This window comes from Artibeus jamaicensis, unplaced genomic scaffold, assembly GCF_021234435.1.
Source record: "Artibeus jamaicensis isolate MK-2021 breed Jamaican fruit bat unplaced genomic scaffold, CSHL_Jam_final contig_311, whole genome shotgun sequence".
NCBI classification, from domain to species: domain Eukaryota; kingdom Metazoa; phylum Chordata; class Mammalia; order Chiroptera; family Phyllostomidae; genus Artibeus; species Artibeus jamaicensis.
Genome location: NW_026521717.1, coordinates 1,014,285 through 1,037,680, shown reverse-complemented (window position 1 = coordinate 1,037,680; position 23,396 = coordinate 1,014,285). Strand labels below are relative to the sequence as shown.

General features: G+C 36.0%; 1 protein-coding gene across 1 annotated transcript in view; it reads left to right on the top strand.

Moving 5' to 3' along the window:
• Positions 1-23,396, top strand: part of CFTR (CF transmembrane conductance regulator) — a 225,855-nt gene that overhangs the window by 102,177 nt on the left and 100,282 nt on the right. Inside the window, exons 12-15 of the mRNA XM_053662935.1 lie at positions 1,754-1,848; positions 4,472-4,558; positions 9,366-10,092; positions 12,450-12,578. Coding sequence (XP_053518910.1) covers positions 1,754-1,848; positions 4,472-4,558; positions 9,366-10,092; positions 12,450-12,578 — 1,038 coding nt within the window. The remainder of the gene's footprint in view (positions 1-1,753; positions 1,849-4,471; positions 4,559-9,365; positions 10,093-12,449; positions 12,579-23,396) is intronic.

The window sequence follows — 23,396 nt, the reverse complement described above, 5'->3', positions numbered from 1 at the left end:
GTAGGTTCTTGCCTTTCATGACTTGGAATACTTCTTTCCAGCCCCTTCTGGCCTGCAAGGTTTATTTTAGGAAATCAGCTGATAGTCTAATGGGAACTTTTTTGTAGGTAACTCTCTGCTTTTCTCTTGCTGCTTTTAAGGTTCTCTCCTTATCTTTCATCTTGGGTAACTTAATTATGATATGCCTTGCTGTGTGCTTCCTTTGGTCCAATTTCTTTGGGATTGTCTGAGCTTCCTGGACTTCCTGGAAGTCTATCTCCTTTGCCAGATTAGGAACTTTTCCTTCATTATGTTTTCAAATAAGTTTTCAATTTCTTGCTCTTCCTTTTGTCCTTCTGGCAGCCCTATGATTTGGATGTTGGAACTTTTAAAGTTGTCCTGGAGGTTCCTAAGCCTCTCCTCATTTTTTGTATTCTTGTTTCTTCATTCTGTTCTGGTTGAATGTTTATTTCTTCCTTCTTGTTCAAACTGTTGATTTGAGTCCTGGTGTCCTTCCCTTCACTGTTGGTTCTCTGTATATTTTCCTTTATTTCAGTCTTCATAGCCTTCACTTTTTCTTCTATTTTTGTAACCATACACAAGTATTTCTGTGAGCATCCTGATTATTAGTCTTTTGAACTCTATATCTGATAGGTTGGCTATCATTTTATCACTTAGTTGTATTTTTTTTTGGAGCTTTGATCTGTTCTTTCATTTGGTCCAATTTTTTTTGTCTGCGCACTCCTATTATGTAGTAAGGAGTGGAGCCTTAGGTATTCAGCAGGGTGGGGCAACTTGTACCACTGCATTGTGGTGCTGTAAGTGGGGGAGGGGCTCTAGAGGGAACAATGCTGCTCCTTACGGTCTGGGCCGGCTTTCAGTCACTTCCTGAGCTACCCACAAGGAAATTGGGACCTTCTGGTGCTAATGATTCCCAGGTGAGTGGGTTTGTGTACGTTCTACAAACCTGTGGGTCTCTCCGAGGAATTCTCCTGTGAGGCTGGGAATTTCTCATGCTGCTGCAACCCCCACAGAATTTTCCAGTCAGAGGTTTTAAGGCTTTTATTACCCGCACTGGACCCCTGGGTTGCACAGTCTGTCTGGCTCCCCAGTTGTTCCGGTTTATCTGCGTGCAAATGTGGGACTGCCTGCTCCATCAGCTACCACCTTGCCTACCCTGGCCACTACCTTGCCTCAAGTACTGTCCACCTGGTCTGCCCCTCTCTACCCCTCCTACTGGTCTGGATGAATATTTTTTCATTACCTCCTTAGCTATTGAATTTCCATACAGTTCTATTATCTGGCTGTTCTAGTTATTTTTTGTTTTTAAATTTGTTGTTGTCCTTTTGATTGTGCAAGGAGACAAAGTATATATACCTGTGCCTCCATCTTGGCTGGAATTCTAAGAGTTAATTTAAATTGTAAGGAAGTGTGCTTGAGCACATTAATAGCACTTGAAATTATATAATGGCCTATGGATGATATGTACACATATTTACATATTCATAAATATATATGCTTTACTTTTTTATATTTCCCAGTTATTACTTAATAATTATTAATGGTATTTAAAAATTAAACAAAGATTTATTTCTTAATTTCAGCAATGTTTTGAGCAATTGAAGTGGATTCGAAATAATGGAGATGCAGTTCAAAATTCACCTGTGGTTATACACAATAGTATTATACAATTACATTCGAAGGAAAAAGCACCTTTCAAATTCAGATTTGACATACTAACAATTCCTCTCTTACTTTCTATTTTTGATAATAGGACATTTCCAAGTTTGCAGAGAAAGACAATGTAGTTCTTGGAGAAGGTGGACTGACACTGAGTGGAGGGCAGAGAGCGAGAATTTGTTTAGCAAGGTGAATATCTGATTATTTATTGATCCAGTGAGCACTTGCCATAAATATCTTGCATGTAAAAATTATAGATATATCTCTATTTCTTTATACTGCTTTGGAATTGAAAAGTACTTGGGGCCCGAAGACTAGCTGCTTAAGAATAACCTTTAAAGACCATAGATCATAATATAAATAATATTTGTATCTGTTAAAATGATGGCTTTTTCAAAATGAATGCCCTTATTTTGGTGTTTGTATATTTGATTACCCTATGGAAGGGGTGTCAAACTCATTTTCACCAGGGGCCACATCAGCCTTGTGGTTGCCTTCACAGGGCCAAATGTAATTTTAGGACTGTATAAGTGTAACTACTTAACTAGGGACAAGGAGCTCTATATTCAGCTCTTAGAAGGCAACTGTGAGGCTGATATACCCCTGGTGAAAATGAGTTTGATGCCCCTGTGCTATGGTATGTTTTTACTACAAAGGAAAACTCTGGGATTCTGCATAGCACAGGAAAGATGTGATGTAAATTTTTGTGAAGTCCATCACATGGTCCCCCCTCACCCCCACTCTCCCCCACCTCACAGTGAACACACCTGCTCTAGGCTTCTGTTTATGCTTCTTAGTTTAGATGAATAGATATTTTCAAATTTTTCAACATAATCAATAATTCCCATAACAAGAGTAGCAAGGCAAATTATATCACTTGGATTAAAGTCAATAATCTGTAAAGACAAATAAATAAGACAAACACATTGAATACTGTGGTGTGAGATTTCATTAGTAGAGACATCCTTGGCTAAGCATTTTGAGCTGTCAAAGAGAGATGTACATACAGTTAATTTCTATTAAGAAGAAAATTTTGTGGTTAAACTGTCATGCTCGGTTTAAAAACTTATTGGTGATAAGGGATGTCAAATGTTCCTCCAGTTATATTAGAACAAAATTTTCTTACTGTCTTGTCAATTTTATTAATAAGAAATCAAATTGACTTAGTCATATTTTGGCCCCTTTTCCTTAGTATTTTTCCTGCTTTTAAAAGCTGAAACAGAAAGATAACTTCACTGAGCAACTGCAATTGCCTAGTAATATTCTAGGTTGGGTGTGTGTGTGTTATTTTACTTAGTCCCCACATTACCCTGCAAAGATAGGATTGTTCTCCCACTTTATGGAAGAAATCATGAGATTATTAAAGCTGTTAGATATTAACTTGCCAAAACTCATATTGGGGAAGGTAAAGTTACAATTTGAATTAGATCCTCTCAAGTCTACATTAAATTGTGCTTTTATCTTGGGATTACAATTTGAAGAAATAAATCAACAGATATGGATAATTCACAGGAAAAGATAATGGCATCTAAATAAATGTAAGTTGTTAGTTAACCTGTAAGCCAAAATAAGACTTATTTTAAATACTCTATTTCATACTTTGGTAAGATATGCTATATGGCTTCTAGACATTCAACATACATTTGAGTTTATATTTGCTAGTTTAAGATTTGGTTTTATTGTAAGGTGCATGCAGTTTGAGGTGCTACTGAAAGTAATTATTTTTATTCTGATTGAAATGTACTATTTGTTGTCCAGTTTTAGATGATGTAGATATTATTTCTAATCTGTTAAGAAAGTGTGATCATAGATGTTAGGGGAAGAGAGAGGTATATAGGCCTTGAGGGTATATTTTGATAAAGGTCTTTTATCTAGCTCTTACATCTTGTCTTAAAAAAAAACCTACACCGCCAAGGTTTTTCTTTTATTTTTACTTTGACCTTTTGCTTTTTCTGTAATTTTTCTTTGAAAACTCCTGATTGAACATATTATTCTTTTTACTGAGAGTACCTAGAATATACATAAACACTGAATTCTATGTGTTTGGGATGGGGGTAGGATTACTTACCACCACATCTGAAAAATTTAAATTTTATGAAGAAATTATCTTATTTCCATTAACATGGGACTATATCTTAATCCTGTTACTGTTCTAAGATCAACTTAATGAAGAATTTGCTTGCTCACAAAATTTTATTTTTTTAACTTAAAAAGTCAAATAACATGGGTATACATTTTTACTGTGAATTATTCATTCTTACCTTGTTTGGAATTTTTATAAATATGGTACAGAGTGTGAGCAAAAAGCACATAAATCACACAGCCACAGTAGCACTGTTATCAATTTGTTGGTAGTCATCTACAATGAAAAATATTAAAAAGAAATAATTTCATATAAGTGCTATAGTTTAGTTATTGTCTGACATTTTACAGGATTGAAGTAGTCTATTTTATTCTATTTTTCCCCACCAAAATGTGAAGTCTTTGAGGGCATGTACTGTGTAATTTTTATCATTGTGTTCCTGGCATATAGCACTGTGCTTTGCTCTAATTAGATACTGTCGTTAGAAGGTGTTCTTTTTTCTATTTAAAGTCATGTTTTAAATTATGTGCCCTTTTGTGACTCAGTTTGTAGCTTTTGCTAGTTTATATCACTTACTTTTAGAAAAACCATGTTAGCAATTCTTAGTGTTGTGAAAAAGCCATAAAAATCATATGTAACTTATTTTATTATTCTTCATTTAAAATTATCTACACTAAATGACATGGAAAGTACTGAGGAAATCTAACTTACTTTTTATTTTCTTTTTAGAGCAGTATACAAAGATGCTGATTTGTACCTATTAGACTCTCCTTTTGGATACCTGGATGTTTTAACAGAAAAACAAATATTTGAAAGGTATGTTCTTTGAGTAACATAATGCTCATGCTAAAAGACAAATGATTAGTGTACTATCATAGACTGCATATTTATTCCAGGAGAAATATGCCCACCATTGTGACTCAGTAAGAAGGAATTTAAAATTGCACTTAAATCTGATTTTCCCCTTCACAGTCAAGTTGCAACATCACTTACATGTAAACTTCTGACCACCTCCTGCTAAACCAATTTCTTCCATTGTTAGTGCTTTAAGATTCACTATCTATGTAGTTTTTATAGCATTATTATCTTGTGACATTATTTTACTTGGTTATTGTATTATAGTTTTTACTTGCTTTTTTGTGTTAGTATTTTATCCTATCCCCTCCTTAGATAGTAAACTTCTTAAGGAATTAAATAAGCTGAATTTTTTTTAAAAAAATCCTCACTGAGGGTTTGTTTATTGATTGTAGAGAGAGAGTGTGTGTGTGGAGAGAGAGAGAGAGGGAGGGAGAGAGAGAGAAACATCAGTGTGAGAGAGAAAAAAATCAGTTGGTTGCTTCTTGAACCTGAACCCATAATTTAGGTACATGGCCTGACCAGGAGCTGAACCTGCAACCTTTTGATGAGTGTTGTTCCAACCAACTGAGCCTCCTGGCCAGGGCAACAAGCTGCATGTTTTAATGTTTAATGTTAATGAATGCTCAGACTATTCATCTATAAAAAAGCCTCCTTCAGAACCTTGTCCTCAGTCACACAGAGCTCAGGATATACATTTCACTGGAGCTCTTAACAGGGCTCAAAGTATGTGAAGTTCCAAAGAGAAACAGTTTTATGACTTGATTTCAAAGTTTAAAAATTATTTCAATGATTATAAAGTAGTTTATTATGAGAATTGCCATGATACTCTTCTAGAAATAAAGATTTTAAGCAAAATGGGTGTAGGTTTATGTGTGTATAAAATGGCATTATTCCAGGAATTTCCAAGAATTCTTGGAAATGGCACCTTTCCAAGAATTTAGTTAAATTTAATATATAAGATACTATTTTTATAATCCTGTGACTGTAATAAGTAACTTCTTACCAACATAAACTTTGCTAGCTTTGCTAGTATATTAGAGTACACTCTAGAATTATGCCTCTTTCTGTACAACATATAATGTTTTAATACCTAAAAGAAATTGGTCTTTCTTAGGTGGTTCTATTCTGGTTCTAGAGGGAAAATTTTTAGAGGAGGGTCAATTTATCTAATTCTTAGGTTTGTTGTTTGTAGGGGAGCTTTGCCTGCAGAGCCCCCCTCCTGCTACAGATGAGAATAAATCTACCAAGACATGACCTGCTTGGGGAGAAAAGGTGGCTGTTCTCTCAAAGGAGAAGGACAAATTGATCAGCTCTAGCTTGAGCTCCACCAGCAGCTCAATGACATCAAATGCCTAATGAAACAAAAAGTGTTCCAGACCCTCCACAATAATCTACAGTGGCTGAACCCCCAAAACTGGTTTGATAGACTGAATTTATGAGTTTGGGTCATGGAAGACCTTGGGTGCCTCCTTGTCTTAATCCTTATTTGTGTTTTACAATGTATATGGAAGTTATTTTCTCATGATTGCAGTCGGAAACAGCAAATAGTAGGTTTCACAGGCTTAAAAACTACAATTGATTTCCCAAACAAAAAGGGGGAGATGTTGGAACCACCCTGCCTGGTTTCAGATGCTTTAACCACCCCCTCCCGTGGCTAAGGCTGAGTGAGAAACCTTGGGACCATAAGCCACTAAGGAGACAAAGCTTACCTCCCTGGCAGGTGTGCTCCTCTGCCCATATTACTTCACCCTGCCTGGCTCCCAGAACAAGATTGGTTAGCCAATGACAGGTAAGATTCCTCAAGAGAGGGATGAACTAAGACAGGCATGGTTACAGGGGGCCCTCAGGGAAGGACCAGGAGGCTATAACAAAAGGGGGTGATGGACCCTCATTCCTTGGCTTTGACATAGCCTGAGTCCTCATTCTGTCTATAAGAAGTCTCCTAATCTCTTGGCTTCCTTACTTTCCCTGCCTGACTTAAGCCTGAAACAATGACAGAGGGGGTGCAGCCCTGTGCTGGAAAAGGTGGGTTCTCTGGGGTGATCAGGCCTAAGAAATAATACATAAAATCCTGTGAAATCTGCTTTGCTAAAAATGCTCTCTTTTCTGATAAGGGTCTGAGCAGGATATGAGTTTGTTTCCCAAAGTTTTGTAGCCCCTTAGCTAACAGACCCTGACTCAGAATAAGCTCTCATAGTTCTTTGTGTGTCAACTATTGTTTGATCCTTACTGCCTGACAATGATTAATGAGATTTACCTGTATTCCTGTGCAAATTGAACCCAATAAAAGCCCTTTGAGGAAAAACCTCCTGGTCCTTCTCCTTTGAGAGATCAGCTACCTTTCCTCCCCAAGCAGATCATGTCTTGCTAGACTTATTCTCATCCACAGCAGACAGGGGGCTCTGCGGACAAAGCTCCCCCACACTTGTGGTTGATTTAACAAATCAGATTAGTCTTATTATAAGCCTTTGAAAACTAAATTGGTGATCAACTTAAAATTAAAAGGGAATTTAATAGAAAATTTAAAGAACAAGAAAGTTTGTACATTTTAGAAGCTACATAAAAATATAGTCCTCTACACCCTACCCCCCAAAGAATCTTTTGTTTTTGAAGTATATTTTATTGATTATGCTATTATAGTTTTCCCAATATTTCCCCCTTTTATCCCCCCTCCACTCTGCACACCCCAACCCTCCAGCATTTCCCTGCCCCTTAGTTCATGTTCATGAGTTGTACATATAAGTTGTTTGGATTCTCCGTTTCCTATACCATTCTTAACCTCTCCTCATCTCTTTTATGCCTGCCATTTATGCTTTTTATTCCTTGTACATCCATACCCCATTCTTTGCCTCCCATTCCCCACTGAAAACCCTTCATGTGCTGTCCATTTCTCTGATTCTGTTCTAGTTTTTGCTTAGTTTTGTTTCTGTAGTTTGTTTTTTTAGGTTTAGTTGTTGATAGTTGTGAGGTTGTTGTTGTCATCGTACTATTCATAATTTTTTATCTTCTTCAATTTCCTAGATAGGTCCATTTAACGTTTTATATGATAATGACTTGCTGATGATGAACTCCTTTAATTTGACCTTATCTGGGAAGCACTTCATCTGCCCTTTCATTCTAAATGTTAATTTTGCTGGATAGAGTACTCTTCTATATTGGTCCTTGCCTTTCATGACTTCAAAGACTTCTTTTCTAGCCCCTTCTTGCCTGTAAGATTTCTGTTGAGAAATCAGCTGATAGTCTTATGGGTGCTCCTTTGGAGGTAACTCTCTGCTTTTCTCTTGCTGCTTTTAAGATTCTCTCTTTATCTTTAATCTTAGGTAACTTGATGATCTGCCTTGGTGTATTCCTTTGTGGATTCAATTTCTTTGGACTCTGGGCTTCCTGGACTTCCTAGAAGTTTATTTCATTCACCAGATTGGGGAAGTTTGTCTTCATTATTTTTTCAAATAAGTTTTCAACTTCTTGATCTTCCTCTTCTCCTTCTAGCACTCCTATGATTCAGATATTGGAACATTTAAAGTTGTCCCAGAGGTTCCTAAGTGTCTCATTTTTTGAATTCTTGTGTGTTCATTCTGTTCCAGCTGGATGTTTATTTCTTTCTTTTGATTTGAGTCCTGGTTTCCTTCCCATCACTGTTGGTTCCCTGAATATTTTGCTTTATTTTACTTTGGGTAGCCTTCATTTGTTACTTCATTTTAGGACTAAGCTCAGTCAGTTCTGTGAGCATCCTGATTACCAGTGTTTGAATTCTGCATCAGATAGGTTGGCTATCTTCTCATTGCTTAGCAATTTTTCTGAAGTTTTGATCTGTTCTTTCATTTGGGCCATTTGTTCTTTATCTTGGTGCACCTGTACTTGTAAGGGACGGAGCCTTAGGTATTCTTTAGGACAGGGCAACCCTCTTTGCTGTGTTATAGTGCTGTCTTTTGGGGAGGGGTCAGAGAGGGAACAATGTGGTTCACTTGCTTGGCTCTAGCCCCACTTTTCAACAAACTCTCATGTGAAACTGGGAGTTTCTCCCACTGTGGCAACCCCCACCATAGTTTACAGCTAGCTTGAGTCTTTAGTTCCCTGTTCAGCCAGTCCTTCCAAGCTCATGCAGTGTGCTGCCTTGCCACGGGTCCTCTCAGCCAGCCCAGCCTGCACAGTCTGCCACCTTGTGGCAGGTTTTTTCTGCCCGCCCAGCTGTCCATCTCCCTCCTACTGGTCTGGGTGAATGTTTGTTTAATTCCTTGGTTGTTGGAGTTCTATGCAGTTTGATTTCCTGGCACTTTTGGTTGTTTATTGTTTTTTAGATTGGTTGTTATCCTCCTTTTGGTTGTGCAAGAAAGTGAAGGGTTTCTACCTACTCCTCCATCTTGGCTGGAACTCTCCCCCCAGGGATCTTAAATGCCATCTAACAATTCTCCATTTTCTAGATGAATGAACCAAGACCCAGAGGATAACAAGTTTGCTCAAACTTAAACATTTATTTAATAGAGGTATTTAATTTCATTTGAGGTCTGTTAACACTCAACTTTATAATATGCCATCCTATAATAATTTAATAATGCGGTATTTCATGCCATAATAACTCAAGAGGCACCAAATTAATTTGTATTAGCTACTCACTTTTATAATTATTTTAATTATAGTAACATCATATTATAGAGTTTTATATGAAAATATAATAAAATGTTAAAATGAAATATTTATTATGATACAGTATTCATAAAATTGATATCTTATTTATGTCTCATTTATGTCTTATTTATTCTTAAAGCTGTGTCTGTAAATTGATGGCTAACAAAACTAGGATTTTGGTCACTTCTAAAATGGAACACTTAAAGAAAGCTGACAAAATATTAATTTTACATGAAGGTAGCAGCTATTTTTATGGGACATTTTCAGAATTACAAAATCTACGGCCTGATTTCCACTCAAAGCTCATGGGATATGATTCTTTTGACCAGTTTAGTGCAGAAAGAAGAAATTCAATCCTAACTGAGACTTTACGGCGTTTCTCATTAGAAGGAGATGCTGCCATCCCCTGGAATGAAACAAAAAAACAATCCTTTAAGCAGCCTGGGGAGTTTGGTGAAAAAAGGAAGAGCTCTATTCTCAATCCAATCAATTCTGCAAAAAAATTTTCAATAGTACAAAAGACTCCATTACAAATCAATGGCATCGAAGAAGATTCAGAAGAGCCTTCTGAGAGAAGATTGTCCTTAGTTCCAGATTCTGAGCAGGGAGAGGCTATCCTGCCACGAAGCAATGTGATTAACACTGGTCCCACATTTCAGAAACGAAGGAGGCAATCTGTTCTGAACCTGATGACACACTCCTCAGTGAATCAATGTCAAATCACTCACCAAAAGACAGCAGCATCTACAGGAAAAATGTCACTGGCTCCTCAGGGGGACTTAGCTGAAATGGATATATATTCAAGACGTTTATCTCAAGGTAGTGGCTTGGAAATAAGTGAAGAAATTAATGAAGAAGATTTAAAGGTATGTATAAATTATTAGTGGTTCTTTTTCTTTGCCACAATACGACTGAGTGGAATACAATATATAGTGTGTTACAAAACTTACTCAGATTATGGGTTTAACGTGAGGTTTATCCGAAGACTCTGAAAGTGCAAAGTTCATAATTACAAGCAACTTCAAAATGTAAAAGAATCAACTGCTTCCTTTTGCAATAGACACATCTTTTCTCATAAAACGTACATCAAAGCAAGGGCTAGTGTTGGGTTTACTGGACAAGTGAAAGTCATTATTGTAAGTTAGAAAAATTATAAGTTATTAAAAATCATTATAAAACTGCTTATTACCACCTTAAAACCTCTCTAGGAAGAGATGGAGTATAAATAAATATGAAACAGGTAAGCAGTTTTTTAGAGCCCAGGGAATATTTCTATATGTAAGATATATAAGCATCTAGTTTCTCAGTAGGACTACATATGCTGTTTTTTTTATTCTGGTTTATATGCAATCTTACCTGATTTTAGTGTGAGCTTTTTTATCTTTTAAATTAGTTTTATACATTGGGTTTCTAGACAGGTTTCTTTTAAAGAAGGTGTGTGAAACTCAACATATACTAGCACCAGCCTTCAGATAGAAAGTTTTTTACATTAAGTTTTAAAGAATAAAATACTTCTATTTTTAAAAGAGGAAGCAATATAAGTGGAGAGGATTTGTTTAATTTTTACTAGAAAAATTATTTGTGCACATTGGATGAAATAGCATTGTAATGAATTGATACATTTAATAGAACAGATCAATTAGAAGTAGTATGACTTTTGGCAATCATACAACATTTAACATCTCTGGGCTGAGTTTTCCTCCTTTGTAAAATGAAGGAACATGATATGTTATCACTAAAATAAATACTTACAGTATTCATATAATTTTTAAATGTATTTATTTATTTATCTTTAGAGGAGAAATAGAGAGGGAGAGAAACATCAATGTATGGTTGCCTTTCATGCATCCCCTGCTGGGAACTGGCCTGCAGGGAACTGGCCTGCAACCCAGACATGTGCCCTGACTGGGAATTGAACCGCGATCCTCTGGTTTGCAGGCCTGTGCTCAATCCACTGAGCTACACCAGCCAGGGCCAGTATTCATATAATTTTTTAAAAGTTTTCCTGAAGGATAATTTATTTATGTAGTTTAAATATTAGTCTGAATGAATTTCTCAAACCTGAGCCTTATAAATTTAGTTGTAAAGAGTGATTTCTTTGATTAATACCTAGCTATTATTTATTGATTGCTTCTACTGCCAGGCAGCATATACTTAGTCCCTATTACTATCTTAGAATATCCCTATCATTATCCTCAGTTATACATAAGTGAGTAATGTTTAGAGCAGTTCAACTGCCCAAATTAAAGAAGTATCTAGGAAGTCAGTGTGGAATCCAGATTAAAAGCTACGTTTATTGTTCTCCAGAAATCTTCATACCTAACTAGTGTGCTATGTCCCAATTTCACAGGACTCCTTCTTTGAAGTTTTACTGCTTTTGTGAATTTTGTTGACTTCATGAGAAACAAAATATCCTTTCCCTTTGGACTACCTAGAATCACTCTTTTTCAAATTTTTGAAATGCATCTACATTTGACAAAAACTTCTAGGGGAATACACTGAGGAATAGAATTCTGTAATTTAAATCATAGTTAGAAAGAGAGATAATCCTAGTTCAAGTGTGTCAAACTCAGTGTCCCCGGGGGCCACATCAGCCTCACAGTTGCCTTCAAAGGGCTGAATGTAATTTCAACTCCTTAACTGTTAAGGAGTAGTTACATTTGTACAGTTCTAAAATTATTTCAGCCCTTTGAAGGCAACCATGAGGCTGATGTGGCCCCCAATGAAAATGAGTTTGACACCCCTGTCCTAGGCTATTTAGGAATTTACAAACATCTTTTGGCCCCAGGTCTATTTGGAGATTTCCACCGCTAGCAAAATTTCAAAGTACTTATCCACAGACCCCCCCCTTAAGAAATATGTTAAATCAAGTAGAGTTCTGGGAAGCTTCATTGTGATGGTACTGTTCATTTGATGAAAGATGTGACACTGATAAGCATTAAAATGGTAAAATTGCCCCCAAAACAATAGTTACATAATCAGTGATTGGCTTTCAGAATTTTGAAGAATCACGGTGCTTCTCACTGTTTGAAAAGCTGTGTTGCTTCAGTGGACATACTGGCTGAGGAGTGACACCACATGTGTCATTCATAATGGTTTATATTTATATTAAATTCACTTAGCTTCAAATAGTAATATTTTCTTATTTTCACACATTCAAAATAAAACCACATAGGTGAAACTGTATAGTCTCATAGCAATAACCATGCGTGCTTTTTTTCAGGAGTGCTTTTTTGATGACATGGAGAGCATACCAGCAGTGACGACATGGAACACGTACCTTAGATATGTTACTGTGCACAAGAGCTTAAGTTTTGTGCTGATTTGGTGTTTGGTTCTTTTTCTTGCTGAGGTAAATATTTTCTGCTCTAAAATATTACTTTGATTTAGAGTCAAAATAATAATAGTTTGGAAGGATATATGCCTATACAAGGGACTCCCCCCAAAACTCAGATTAATTCTAAAATTGTGTAATTATTTTTATATGTTTAAACTTCAGTCACTTTCAAAGTACTCTCCATTTGATGCACTACACATATTGGGGCATTTTTTCCATTGCTTAAAAAACTTTTTGAACTCATCGATTTTGATGCCTTTTAGTGGTTCTGCTGTTTTTTGTTTCACCTCTTCCACATTTGCAAAACGTTTCCTTTTGAGGATTTTTTTGTTTGTTTCTGGAGAAGCAAACAAAAAAAATCACTCCAGTTGAAATGGGATGAGTAGGGAGGATGGAGCATGGGGTTCATGCCATTTTTTGTTAAAAAATGCCCAACACGCAGCACAGTATGGGCAGGTGTGCTTGTAAATTACCCATCAATGAAATTAGCAAATGCATTGAAAGAGTCTTCAAAAAATTCACTAAAGAGGAATGCAACCTCTCAAAACAATGCCAGCTGGCACACTGATGCAGATGGGTTCCTGGAACACTCACCTGGGGGTGGGGGACACCTGTACTACCAGGGGTCTACCCTCCAGAAGATAAATTTGGATATTGTAAGGGTATATCCTCATACATGTATACACATATAAATGTATACACATAAAAATAAGTATATATGTATATATGTAACTTTACATTATAAAATGGTATGTATAGGTTCACATAGTTTTTTATAAGTATATATACTATATAAAATAGACTTTAATGCATATCTTGTATATGAAGAGTTATTACTAGAGATATTCAAAACCTCAATGTAGAATGCCTTTATATGGATTGAAATTAAACACTGAAAATCATTCTGTACTAAATTCTAAATTCATTTGACTCTAGATATTAGATTGCTAAATATGCAACTGATGAATCACCATCTTTAAATGACTTTCTTCAAAAATGAAGTAAACATATATTAGTAGCTTAGTAATCACTGTAAACAACCCTTTTACAGATTTGAATTACCCAGTTGCTTTAAGAATATTTTTGTCCAAAGCCATCATCATGTCTTCACCATGTCCCTGCTGTCCTTCACATCAGCAGGCATTAAAAAAGGGGAGCTGTAGATGGTTCAGTGGGCCACAGGATCAGTTCCACATCAACATAAGAGGTTCCTGAAGCTGATTGATAGATGAGGCTTTTCTCTAGATCAGGAGCAGCCACCTACATGGTGAAAGGGGCCTGGCAGATGGGTACAGTGGCTTTGAAGCTGAACAGAGAGCATTTAACCACCAGTCATCTAAGGGGGCAGTTGTAACTCAGCATCAGCCAAGGAGTTGTTATGAGGGCATTTGGGATCAGTTTTGCAAAATCTTCTTATTTATCAAGATAAAATGGAAGCTCAGATTTTTGTGTAAAGGTTTCCCATTTTTAAATGTGGGTAGTCATTTAAATAAAAACAAATGAACACTATATGGGCACAACAAAACACATCTGTAGATTGGATTCAGCCTGTGAATGACTACTTATTCTAGATATGTATTCCAGAGGACACTGCTGGATGTGTCCTAGTACACAACCTAAATCTAACATGAAGGCCCATGCTGCCTTCAGTGAAGAAATGAGCCAGGAGAAGAGCTGCCTTTCCTGAGGCTATATAAATACATACATAACTGAACCAAGCTGATTATTGCACTTTTGTCCTGTTATTAAGCTGTTTGTAACCTCATTTAAGAAGCCTATGTAAGTCCTGGCCAGTGTAGCTCAGTTGGTTAGAGCATCTCTCTTAACCAAAAGGTTGAGTGTTTGATTCTAGTCATGGGTACATACCTATCTCCATTGCCTCTCTGTGTTCTGGTGAGTGCCACCCTGGTCCAGATACGTAAGATACCTAAGTTGGGCATGTATAGGAGGCAACCAATTGATGCTTCTCTTTCACAGTAGTGGTTCTATCTAAAAACAAAAAAAAAGTCCTCAGGTAAGGATTTAAAAAGTCTACATAAAATATTATCACTCCTCTGTGACCATATTAGTGTTAAATATGTAAAGGTATGTCCTACAAAGTTATGCATACTATTTCACCTCTAAACCATTGGTTTCCATTTGATCTTTGGGTTCTGATATCTCTTTTGCCATACTACTATTTTATATTAATAAACCAAATGAAGGTTTGATGCAATATATAATATAGCATAGTGCCAACTCTGAAATCACACTGACCAGGCTGTGAATGCTAACTCCATCTTATCAACACTATGAAACTCAGTCAATTAGTTAACCTCCTTGACCTTTGGTTTCCTCATCTATAAAGTGGAGGTTTTAAGAATACCAGCCTCAGAGGCCATTTTTGTGGGTTAAAAGACATGATGTTGATAAAGCACTTGATGGAGGGCTTGGCACATATTGAGCAATGCTCATTCTCATTAATAGCATTAAGGCCATATTACCATTTTAAAGGTAAAAATAGTTTTAGGTGAATAAGTCCATAACACTGACAAAATGAAAGTTTCAATAATTCATTTTACACTTTAACAAAAATAGGGGGTTAGGTAATTTAACACTTCACATGAGTAATAAAAGTTGCATTGAAATGTATTTTAAATTTACCTGGTTAATGTATGCCATTCTTGCCAAATGACCAACATTAATGCTAACAAAACCCAGTCATGTGCTACATTTAATCTCAAATCAGCCCTTAATAATTGTTAATGTTTCAAACCTTTGCATTTAAAGATCACATTTCTTGATTGTTTTCAATTTATAGTGTTATGTAAAAAAAAGCAGCCCTATCTGAATGTGTTGGTGATTTATGTTAATTTTCAGGACCTTTTTCCTATGCAACTCCATAGAGTTAAACTTACATATCTTTCAAAATGGTGTAAAATTAATTAATTAGTGATTGAGCATTGAGTTTCTGCATATGTATATAATATTAGCTCACTTAATTAAAGACAATGCTTCTTTGTCTTTGGGCTAGAAACTAAATTACAGTAGACCATGAAAATGCTATATAACTATCATTATTTTTGAGCTATCAAAAATTATTACAAAAATTTTCTTTCTAATGGACAAAACAATTGATAATGTCATTTTTTAGGCAGGAATTAAAATACTAAATGATAAGCCTTTTGGTCCAATAGCCTAGAAGCATTGCCAATTAACAGGCTCTCAAAATTTTGAATAACAAAATTTTGGTGATAGTAGGCAAATAGTAATGTATTAATTATGTGCACAGTTATGCAGCTAAACAGATTACCCACTAATGTTCACAATTCTGTTGCTTTCTTTGAATCAAATTTACATAGTTTTTATTTTTGATTAAGCTCCTTTTTTAGCCTCACACAAGGATATGTTTGTTGATTTTAGAAAGAGAGAGAGAGAGATAGAAAAGGAAACATCAAACAGTTTCCTCTCATATGTGCCCTGACCAGGGATTGAACCCTCAGCTTTTTAACTTACGGGATAATAGTCCAATTTACTGAGTTACCTCACCTATCTTTTTTCCTTTTTCTTTTTAAATTATATTTTATTGTTAATGCTATTATAGCTGTCCCAATTTTTTGCCCTTTGCTCCTGCCCACTGAAACTGCCCACTGATCCCTCAGGCAATCCCCACACCATTGGGCGGGGGTCATGCATGTATGTTTTTTGACTACTCTGTTCCCTGTACTGTACTTTACATCCCCATGACTGTTCTGTAACTACTAATTGGGACTTCTTAATCCTGTCACCTTTTTCGCTTATCTTCCCAACAACTTTCCCATATGGCAATCATCAAACCATTTTCTGTGTCTATGATTCTGTTTCTGTTCTACTTGTTTATTTTGGTTTTTAAATTTAATTGTTGATAGATATGTATTTATTGACATTTTATTGTTCATGTTTTTTATCTTCTTCTTAAAGAAGACCCTTTAACATTTAATTTAATACTGGTTTGGTGGTGATGAATTTCTTTAGATTTCTTGTCTGGGAAGCTTGTTATCTGTCCTTCAGTTCTCCTGGATAGAGTAATCTTGATTGTAGGTCCTTGCTTTTCATCACTTTGAATATTTATTGTCAATTCTTCTAGCCTGCAAAGTTTGTTTTAAGAAATCAGCTGACGGTCTTATGGGAGGTTCCCTGTAGGTTACTAACTGCCTTTATTTTGCTGCTTTTAAGATTCTCTCCTTATTCTTAACCTTTGGCATTTTAATTATGCTAATGTCATCATGGTGTGGGCCTCTTTGGGTTAATCTTCTTTGGGGCTTTCTGTGCTTCCTGGACTTATATGTCTATTTCTTTCACCAGGTTAGGGAAATTTTCTGCCATTATTTTTTTCAAATAGATTTTCAATTTCTTGCTCTTTCTCTTCTACTTCTGGTACCCTCATGATGTGAATATTAGTATGGTTGAAGTTGTCCCAAAGTCTCCTGACACTATCCTCATTTTTTTCTTGTTCTGATTGGGTGTGTTTTACTTCCTTAAATTCCAGATTGCTGATGTGATTCTACTGTTGATTTGCTATAAATTGTTCTTTATTTGAATTAATGTATCCTTCATATCTGACTGAATCTTTTTTATGCTGTTGAGATTCTCACTGAATTTACTGAGCATCCTTATAACTAATGTTCCAAACTCTGCATCTAGTAGATTGCTTATTTCCATTTTGTTTAGTTCTTTTTTCTGGAGTTTTGTGCTCTTCTTTCATTTGGGCCATGTTTCTTTGTCTCCTCATTTTGGCAGCCTCTCTGTGTTGTTTCTATGTATTAGGTAGAGCTGCTATATCTCCTAGGCTTGGTAGAGTGGCCTAATGTAGTAAGTGTCCTACAGGGTACAGTGACACATCCTCCCCTATCACCAAAGCTGGGTACTCAAGGTTCACCTATCATGTGGGCTATGAACACCCTACTCATATAGTTGTGCCTTGGTTGCTGTTGACACATCCAAAGTCAACCACCTCCTGTGTTCTTCATGGGGCTAACCAGCATAGGCTATGAAGTGATATGCAGATGGCTGCTGCTTGAGCTGGGCTTGGAGGGGCACAGGTGAGGCCAAGCTGTGACCAAGGACTGCTGCTGCTAGTGACAGGGCTAGGGCTACTCAGTAAGAAGTATCAGGCTCACTGAGGCCAGATGCTGTTTGTTTGAGAGAACTGAGGAAAATCTAAAGCATGGGCCAAAATAAGCCATTCCTAAGGAAAAGCCACTGGAAACAGCTTGGGTGCTTCCAGAGTTGGATTGAATGAGTTATGTGGCACAAACCATGTGAGCCAGGTTAATAGAATCTCACATATGGTGCCCACCTACCCGCTCTGTAGGGGAAGGGCTCAGAAAAGGAACAGTGGCCTCAGCCAGCACTTCTTTGTGGGAGAAAGCTGTCCCCTAGCACTTGCCCTAATGCTGAACAATTCAGTTCCTCTCTATGTGTCTCTGGTGCCTTTTAGTCTGCTTCCCCAATTCTGGAACTCATGGGGAAAGAGTCTGAGTAAGTTCATGTGCGGGTCCTTTAAGAGGAACTTCCTGAGACAGCAGAAGTTTCTGTCTTCCACAACCTCAATTCCCACTGGTTTTTATGGCCAGAAGTTATGGGAACTTGTTTTCCTGGCACTGGCACCCTGGGCTAGGGAGGCTGGTGTGGAGCTGGAACTCATGCTCCTGAGAGACCCCTTCTGATTTTTATCTGCCACATGTTGGTGTGGCACTAGTTCATTTCATGACTCTGCCCCTCCTACCAGTCTTGATGTGGCTTCTTCTTTAATTCTGTAGTTGTAGGACTTCCTTTCAGCTTGATTTCTGGTAGTTCTAAATGATGGTGGTTTTGTAGTACAATTGTAATTTTGAAATAGTTGAGCAAGGGGGCAAGGTTTATTTACCTTTGCTGCCATCTTTTAAAAAAGATTTTATCTATTTATTTTTAGAGAGATGGGAAGAGAGAAAGAAATAGAGGGGGAGAAATATTCATGTGAGTGAGAAACACTGGACGGTTGCCTCTCTCATGCCCTCAGTGGGGGACCTGGCCACATGCAACCCAGGCATGTGGCCTGATGGAGAATCAAACTGGTGGTCTTTTGTTCTCAGGCTAGCACTCAATTCACTGAGCCATGTCAGCTATCATTACGTGGCCATTTTTACCCTCCTTTCTTGATACTAGTGTTCCCTTTTCTGATTGTCATTGAAATATCTCATCATTGCTTTGCATTATGATATAGTTACTAACCCAGGAAGGTAGTTTAGCTCTTTTAAATCTTGTTCAGTGCCTCATGTTCATCATGGTCAGAGATCCTAAGAAAGGTTAAAATACATTTCTTTCCTTGGTTCAAGTGATTTATCCATTTTTAGTTTTCAGAAGGGTTGTACTTCAGTTTAGATTTTATGATTACATACAGTAGGTCAATATGCTCCTCTTTTACAGTAATGAATACATAGCCTTTTTAATGTTTTCAAACTGTTCCACTGAAAAAAGTAGTTTTGTTCTATTTGTTACTACTTATCATTAGTATGTCATTTTGATATGGGTCAGTCTACTATTGTATTTGTGCACCTTTTCTCATACTATAAGATAGTATCTTCTATAAGTTCTTAGATATTAGCATCAAGGATATAGGTTATAAAATGTCCATTATCTTTGTCTTTCTAGAGTTCCTACTTGGCAGTGCTTTGTTGACTAGATAGAGAAAAAATGCAAATAACAGATTACAAGGCAGTTTCCTGGTTCCTTTTACACTTAAAGGTAGTGTTGTTGAATGGAGTTTCAAGAAAATCCTGTTTAATGCTTTCATTCTATGATTTTTAAAGAAATATGTCAGAGAACTGCTGTATCCTATTCTTTTGTGACTTTTCTTCTGTCTGCTAATGAGGAATCCCCAGGTGGCTTGGACATGTAATATGCTCCCATAATATCTCTACTGCTATTGATGGACAGTAATCTATTTAAGGCAGCTTTGCTTATCATGATTCTAAGTTTTAGGACATGATTTGACCCGAGAAGCATTAAAATCATGTATTAAGCCATGACAGAGTGTCACTTTATACTATTTTCTGTCATTCATTCAGCTATTAATTTGCTCAGTTCATTCATTCTTTTAGTTCCATCAATATGCTAGCACAATTCTGCATACTTTTTTTACAGTGAAGAACAAAACAGAACATACAAGTGGAATACATGAATGTGCATATGTTTATAATGTGGAGGAACATGTATAATGCTGCACTGCTTTGGTAAAACTCAAAGTGTGAATAGTGTTTTATTTTTTATTTTCATTTTCTAATTTTTTATTGTTTTTCAAGTACAATTGTCTCCATTTTCCCTCCCCCCTCCCCTCCACCCAGCTACCCCCACCTCCTATCCCCAATCCTCCCCCCCGTTGGCTTTGTCCATGGGTTCTTTATACATGTTCTTTGATGACCCTTTCCCTTCTTTCTCCCTGTCCCCCTACCCACTTTTCTCTGGTTACTATCAGTCTGTATTTATTTCAGTGTCTCTGTTTATATTTTGCTTCCTTGTTTGTTTTTTGTTGATTAGGTTCTACTTATAGGTGATACTATATGGTATTTGTCTTTCACTGCCTGGCTTATTTCACTTACCATAATGCTCTCCGGTTTCATCCAGGCTGTTGAGAAGGGTAGGAGCTCCTTCTTTCTTTCTGCTGTGTAGTATTCCATTGTGTAAATTTTTTGACCCATTCATTTACAGATGGGCATTTAGGTTACTTCCAACACTTGGCTATTGTAAATTGTGCTGCTATTAACATTGGGGTGCATAGGTTCTTTTGAATTGGTGTTTCAGGGTTCTTAGGGCATAATCCCAGCAGTGGAATTGTCAGGTCAAAAGGCAGCTCCATTTTTAGTTTTCTGAAGAAATTCCATACTGTTTTTCACAATGGCTTTAACAGTCTATAGTGTTTTAATAGGTCTTCATTTAACACAGATTTCATTTTGTGATTTGGGAGATAGTTCTGAGTTCTGTACATGTACAAAGCTTGTAGGATAAATTGGTTTTGATTCTATATCTTTATGTAACATGTCACCTGCTCCTTCCAATGTGTTTTCTGTATTATTGTATACTTTCTCTCTGTTGACATTTGTAAGTATATTTTAAAGTATTCTCTTATCTATTGCTTTATTTAGATTGACTCTATGCTGACTGTTTACCAGGTTTTATGCTAGACACTGAGGATACTGTGTGAACAAGCACAAATGACTCTCTCTGCTCTTATGAAGTACAGTCTGAAGGAGGAGATAGATGATAACTACATTTTGATGGAAATAATTATATAACATGATAATCTTTAAAGAGATACAAATTGCTTTAATATAAAGGTGGGAAAAGGAGGGTAGATAGGTAGGCCTTTCTGAGAGAAAAACATTAACTTACACCCAAATGATCAGAAGACTTAGACATACAAAGACTGAGGTAAATGCAAAGCTCTTTGAAGAGTTTAATGAATTATGGAAACTGAGAAGAGGCTAGTGTAACTGGGGGTAGGAGAGAGAAGCAAGTATCATTTAGTGATATAGACAATGTAGGCCAGAACTGGATTCGCAGTTCCACTGGCTATATTAAAGAGCGTGGATTTTATTTTAAATGCAATAGGAAGCCTTTAAACTCAGAGGCTTCAGGCAGGATATGATGTAATCTTTTTCACGTTCTAAAAATCTCACTGTTTACTATATGAAAAATGGATAGGATGTGGGCATGAAGAGAGGCAGAGACATCTGTTGTGACTAGAAGGGATTGCTGTTATTAACTAGGTTTAACATCAAGAGCATTAAGGACCTTAGTCACATTTGGAGGCCTCTGCAGATATTCCATAGTGAAATATAAAGTGTGTCTTCTCTGTAGCCATTTAAAGCTCTTCACAGTAAAATGTTGGATGACCATTATACCTTGTTCTCTTGTATTCATATTTTTTAGCCTTTTGTAAACCAGTTCTTATAACATTGCCCCTGGCAGTTTTCTTTTGTTTTAAACCTATTTTCTTTAGTTGTGAATATTCTGGCCAGGGTTCCATGGCCAAGACTTATGGGTCTTGGATATGTTCTTGCTTTAGGTCTACATTACATCTTATTTTAAAAATCATACTATTAGGGTTTTATTAGATACATGATTAACTTTCATCTATCAAATCTCCTAAGATGTTTAGTAATTCACTTAGCAAATAAGTATTTCAAATATAAACACATGACTTCTCCTTCCATATGTATATACCATGATATCCTACACTCACATACAGTTTATTTTAATAATGTAGATAAGTTACCTACATAATTTTAATTCTGACCTAACTTCCAAATATAGGTTTTTATTTTTCATCTTGCTTACATTTTCAAAGTTCATGAATCATTATCTTGATCATTCATGGAGAATGCCATTGTCATATTCCTGATGCCTAACAGTTTGCTTACATAATAAATACCCTGTCTACGGCCCCATATAATAGCTATTATAATCTCTGCATGCACTCTTCAATACATTAGCCACCAGCCACATGTGACCATATAAGTTAGGAGAAATGAATTGAAATGAAATAAAGTTTTTAATTAGCTTATTCATTCACACACACTAACTACATATCAAGTGATCAACGATACTGAACCAGCACATGTATATAACATTTCTATTATTGTTTAAATTTCTATGCTAATCTATACTGTATTGTTTTCTATATGACATGGAATGATGTTTGAAACCCTGAAAAAAACTGAAAATAAAGACCTCTTTGTTTTAGCCATCCAGGACTGTCACTCTCATAAACTGTAGGGACTTTTATAATCTGAAAACATTTTGGAAATGAAGTGGTAGAACTTGCTACTTCAATTGTTTCTGTATGATCCAAGTATTTTGGCTAAATTTGTTATGTCCAAGTGCTTGGAAAGGTTTTTGTTCCAGTCAATAAAAACTGTTTGGGTTGTAGGTTCCATGTCTGTATCCACAAGAGCCAGAAAAAACTTTATATAATAGGGGTTAGAGTTGGAAAACTGCTTCGGTTATTTCATAGTAAATATTAAATATAAAATATTTATTTCTGGGATTTACTCACATCTAGAGAATGTTGGTAATGCCAGCATTATTGACACCCCTTTAATTGGAATAAAGAGGGACTATAATAACCAACGAGTGACTCAGAAATATACCTTTATCTAGGTTTTTGAGTATATTGATTATTCTTAAGAAATAGAAAAACATTTGTCCAGGAAAAAAGACTTTTAACATGAATTATTGCTGAGTTTCATGTTATTTTGAATTTACTTGTATTTCAAGGAAACAAGGGTAGTTTTTCTTTTTATAGATATGGTGCATGAAGGCTTTGTGTACAATGAAGAAAAGTGGGAGGGCGAGATTGATGTCTCAGATTTTTTCTCATTATAGTCTTATCTGATATGTGAATTTAACTAAAAAAGACATACCTGTTTCAAGTATAGAACATTATAATGTAATTTCTTAATTAATACTAAATGTTCTTTATAAATTTTATATAGTACTATGGAATAAGTTAAATTTGAGTATTAAATAAGACAAGATTTATACAAAGTATATTTGTTTCTTTTCTCTTTATTTTTTTGTTATGTTCATTTTCAAATTATTTTATTCACAATTTCTTGTTTTTTGTTTTAATTTTTGGTTTGTTATTATTGGGAAAATTGTATCATGTTAGTCATTTCTAGTATTACAACTGTGGGGGCATCAACAGAAGATTTTTTTTTCCCACAGGGTTTAGGAGAGTAGAAAGCCAAATTGATATAGAACAGAGTAGAGATCATTTAAATATCAAAGGAAGTAAACAAACTTATAGTTATTAATTTTTTTTGTTTAGCTATG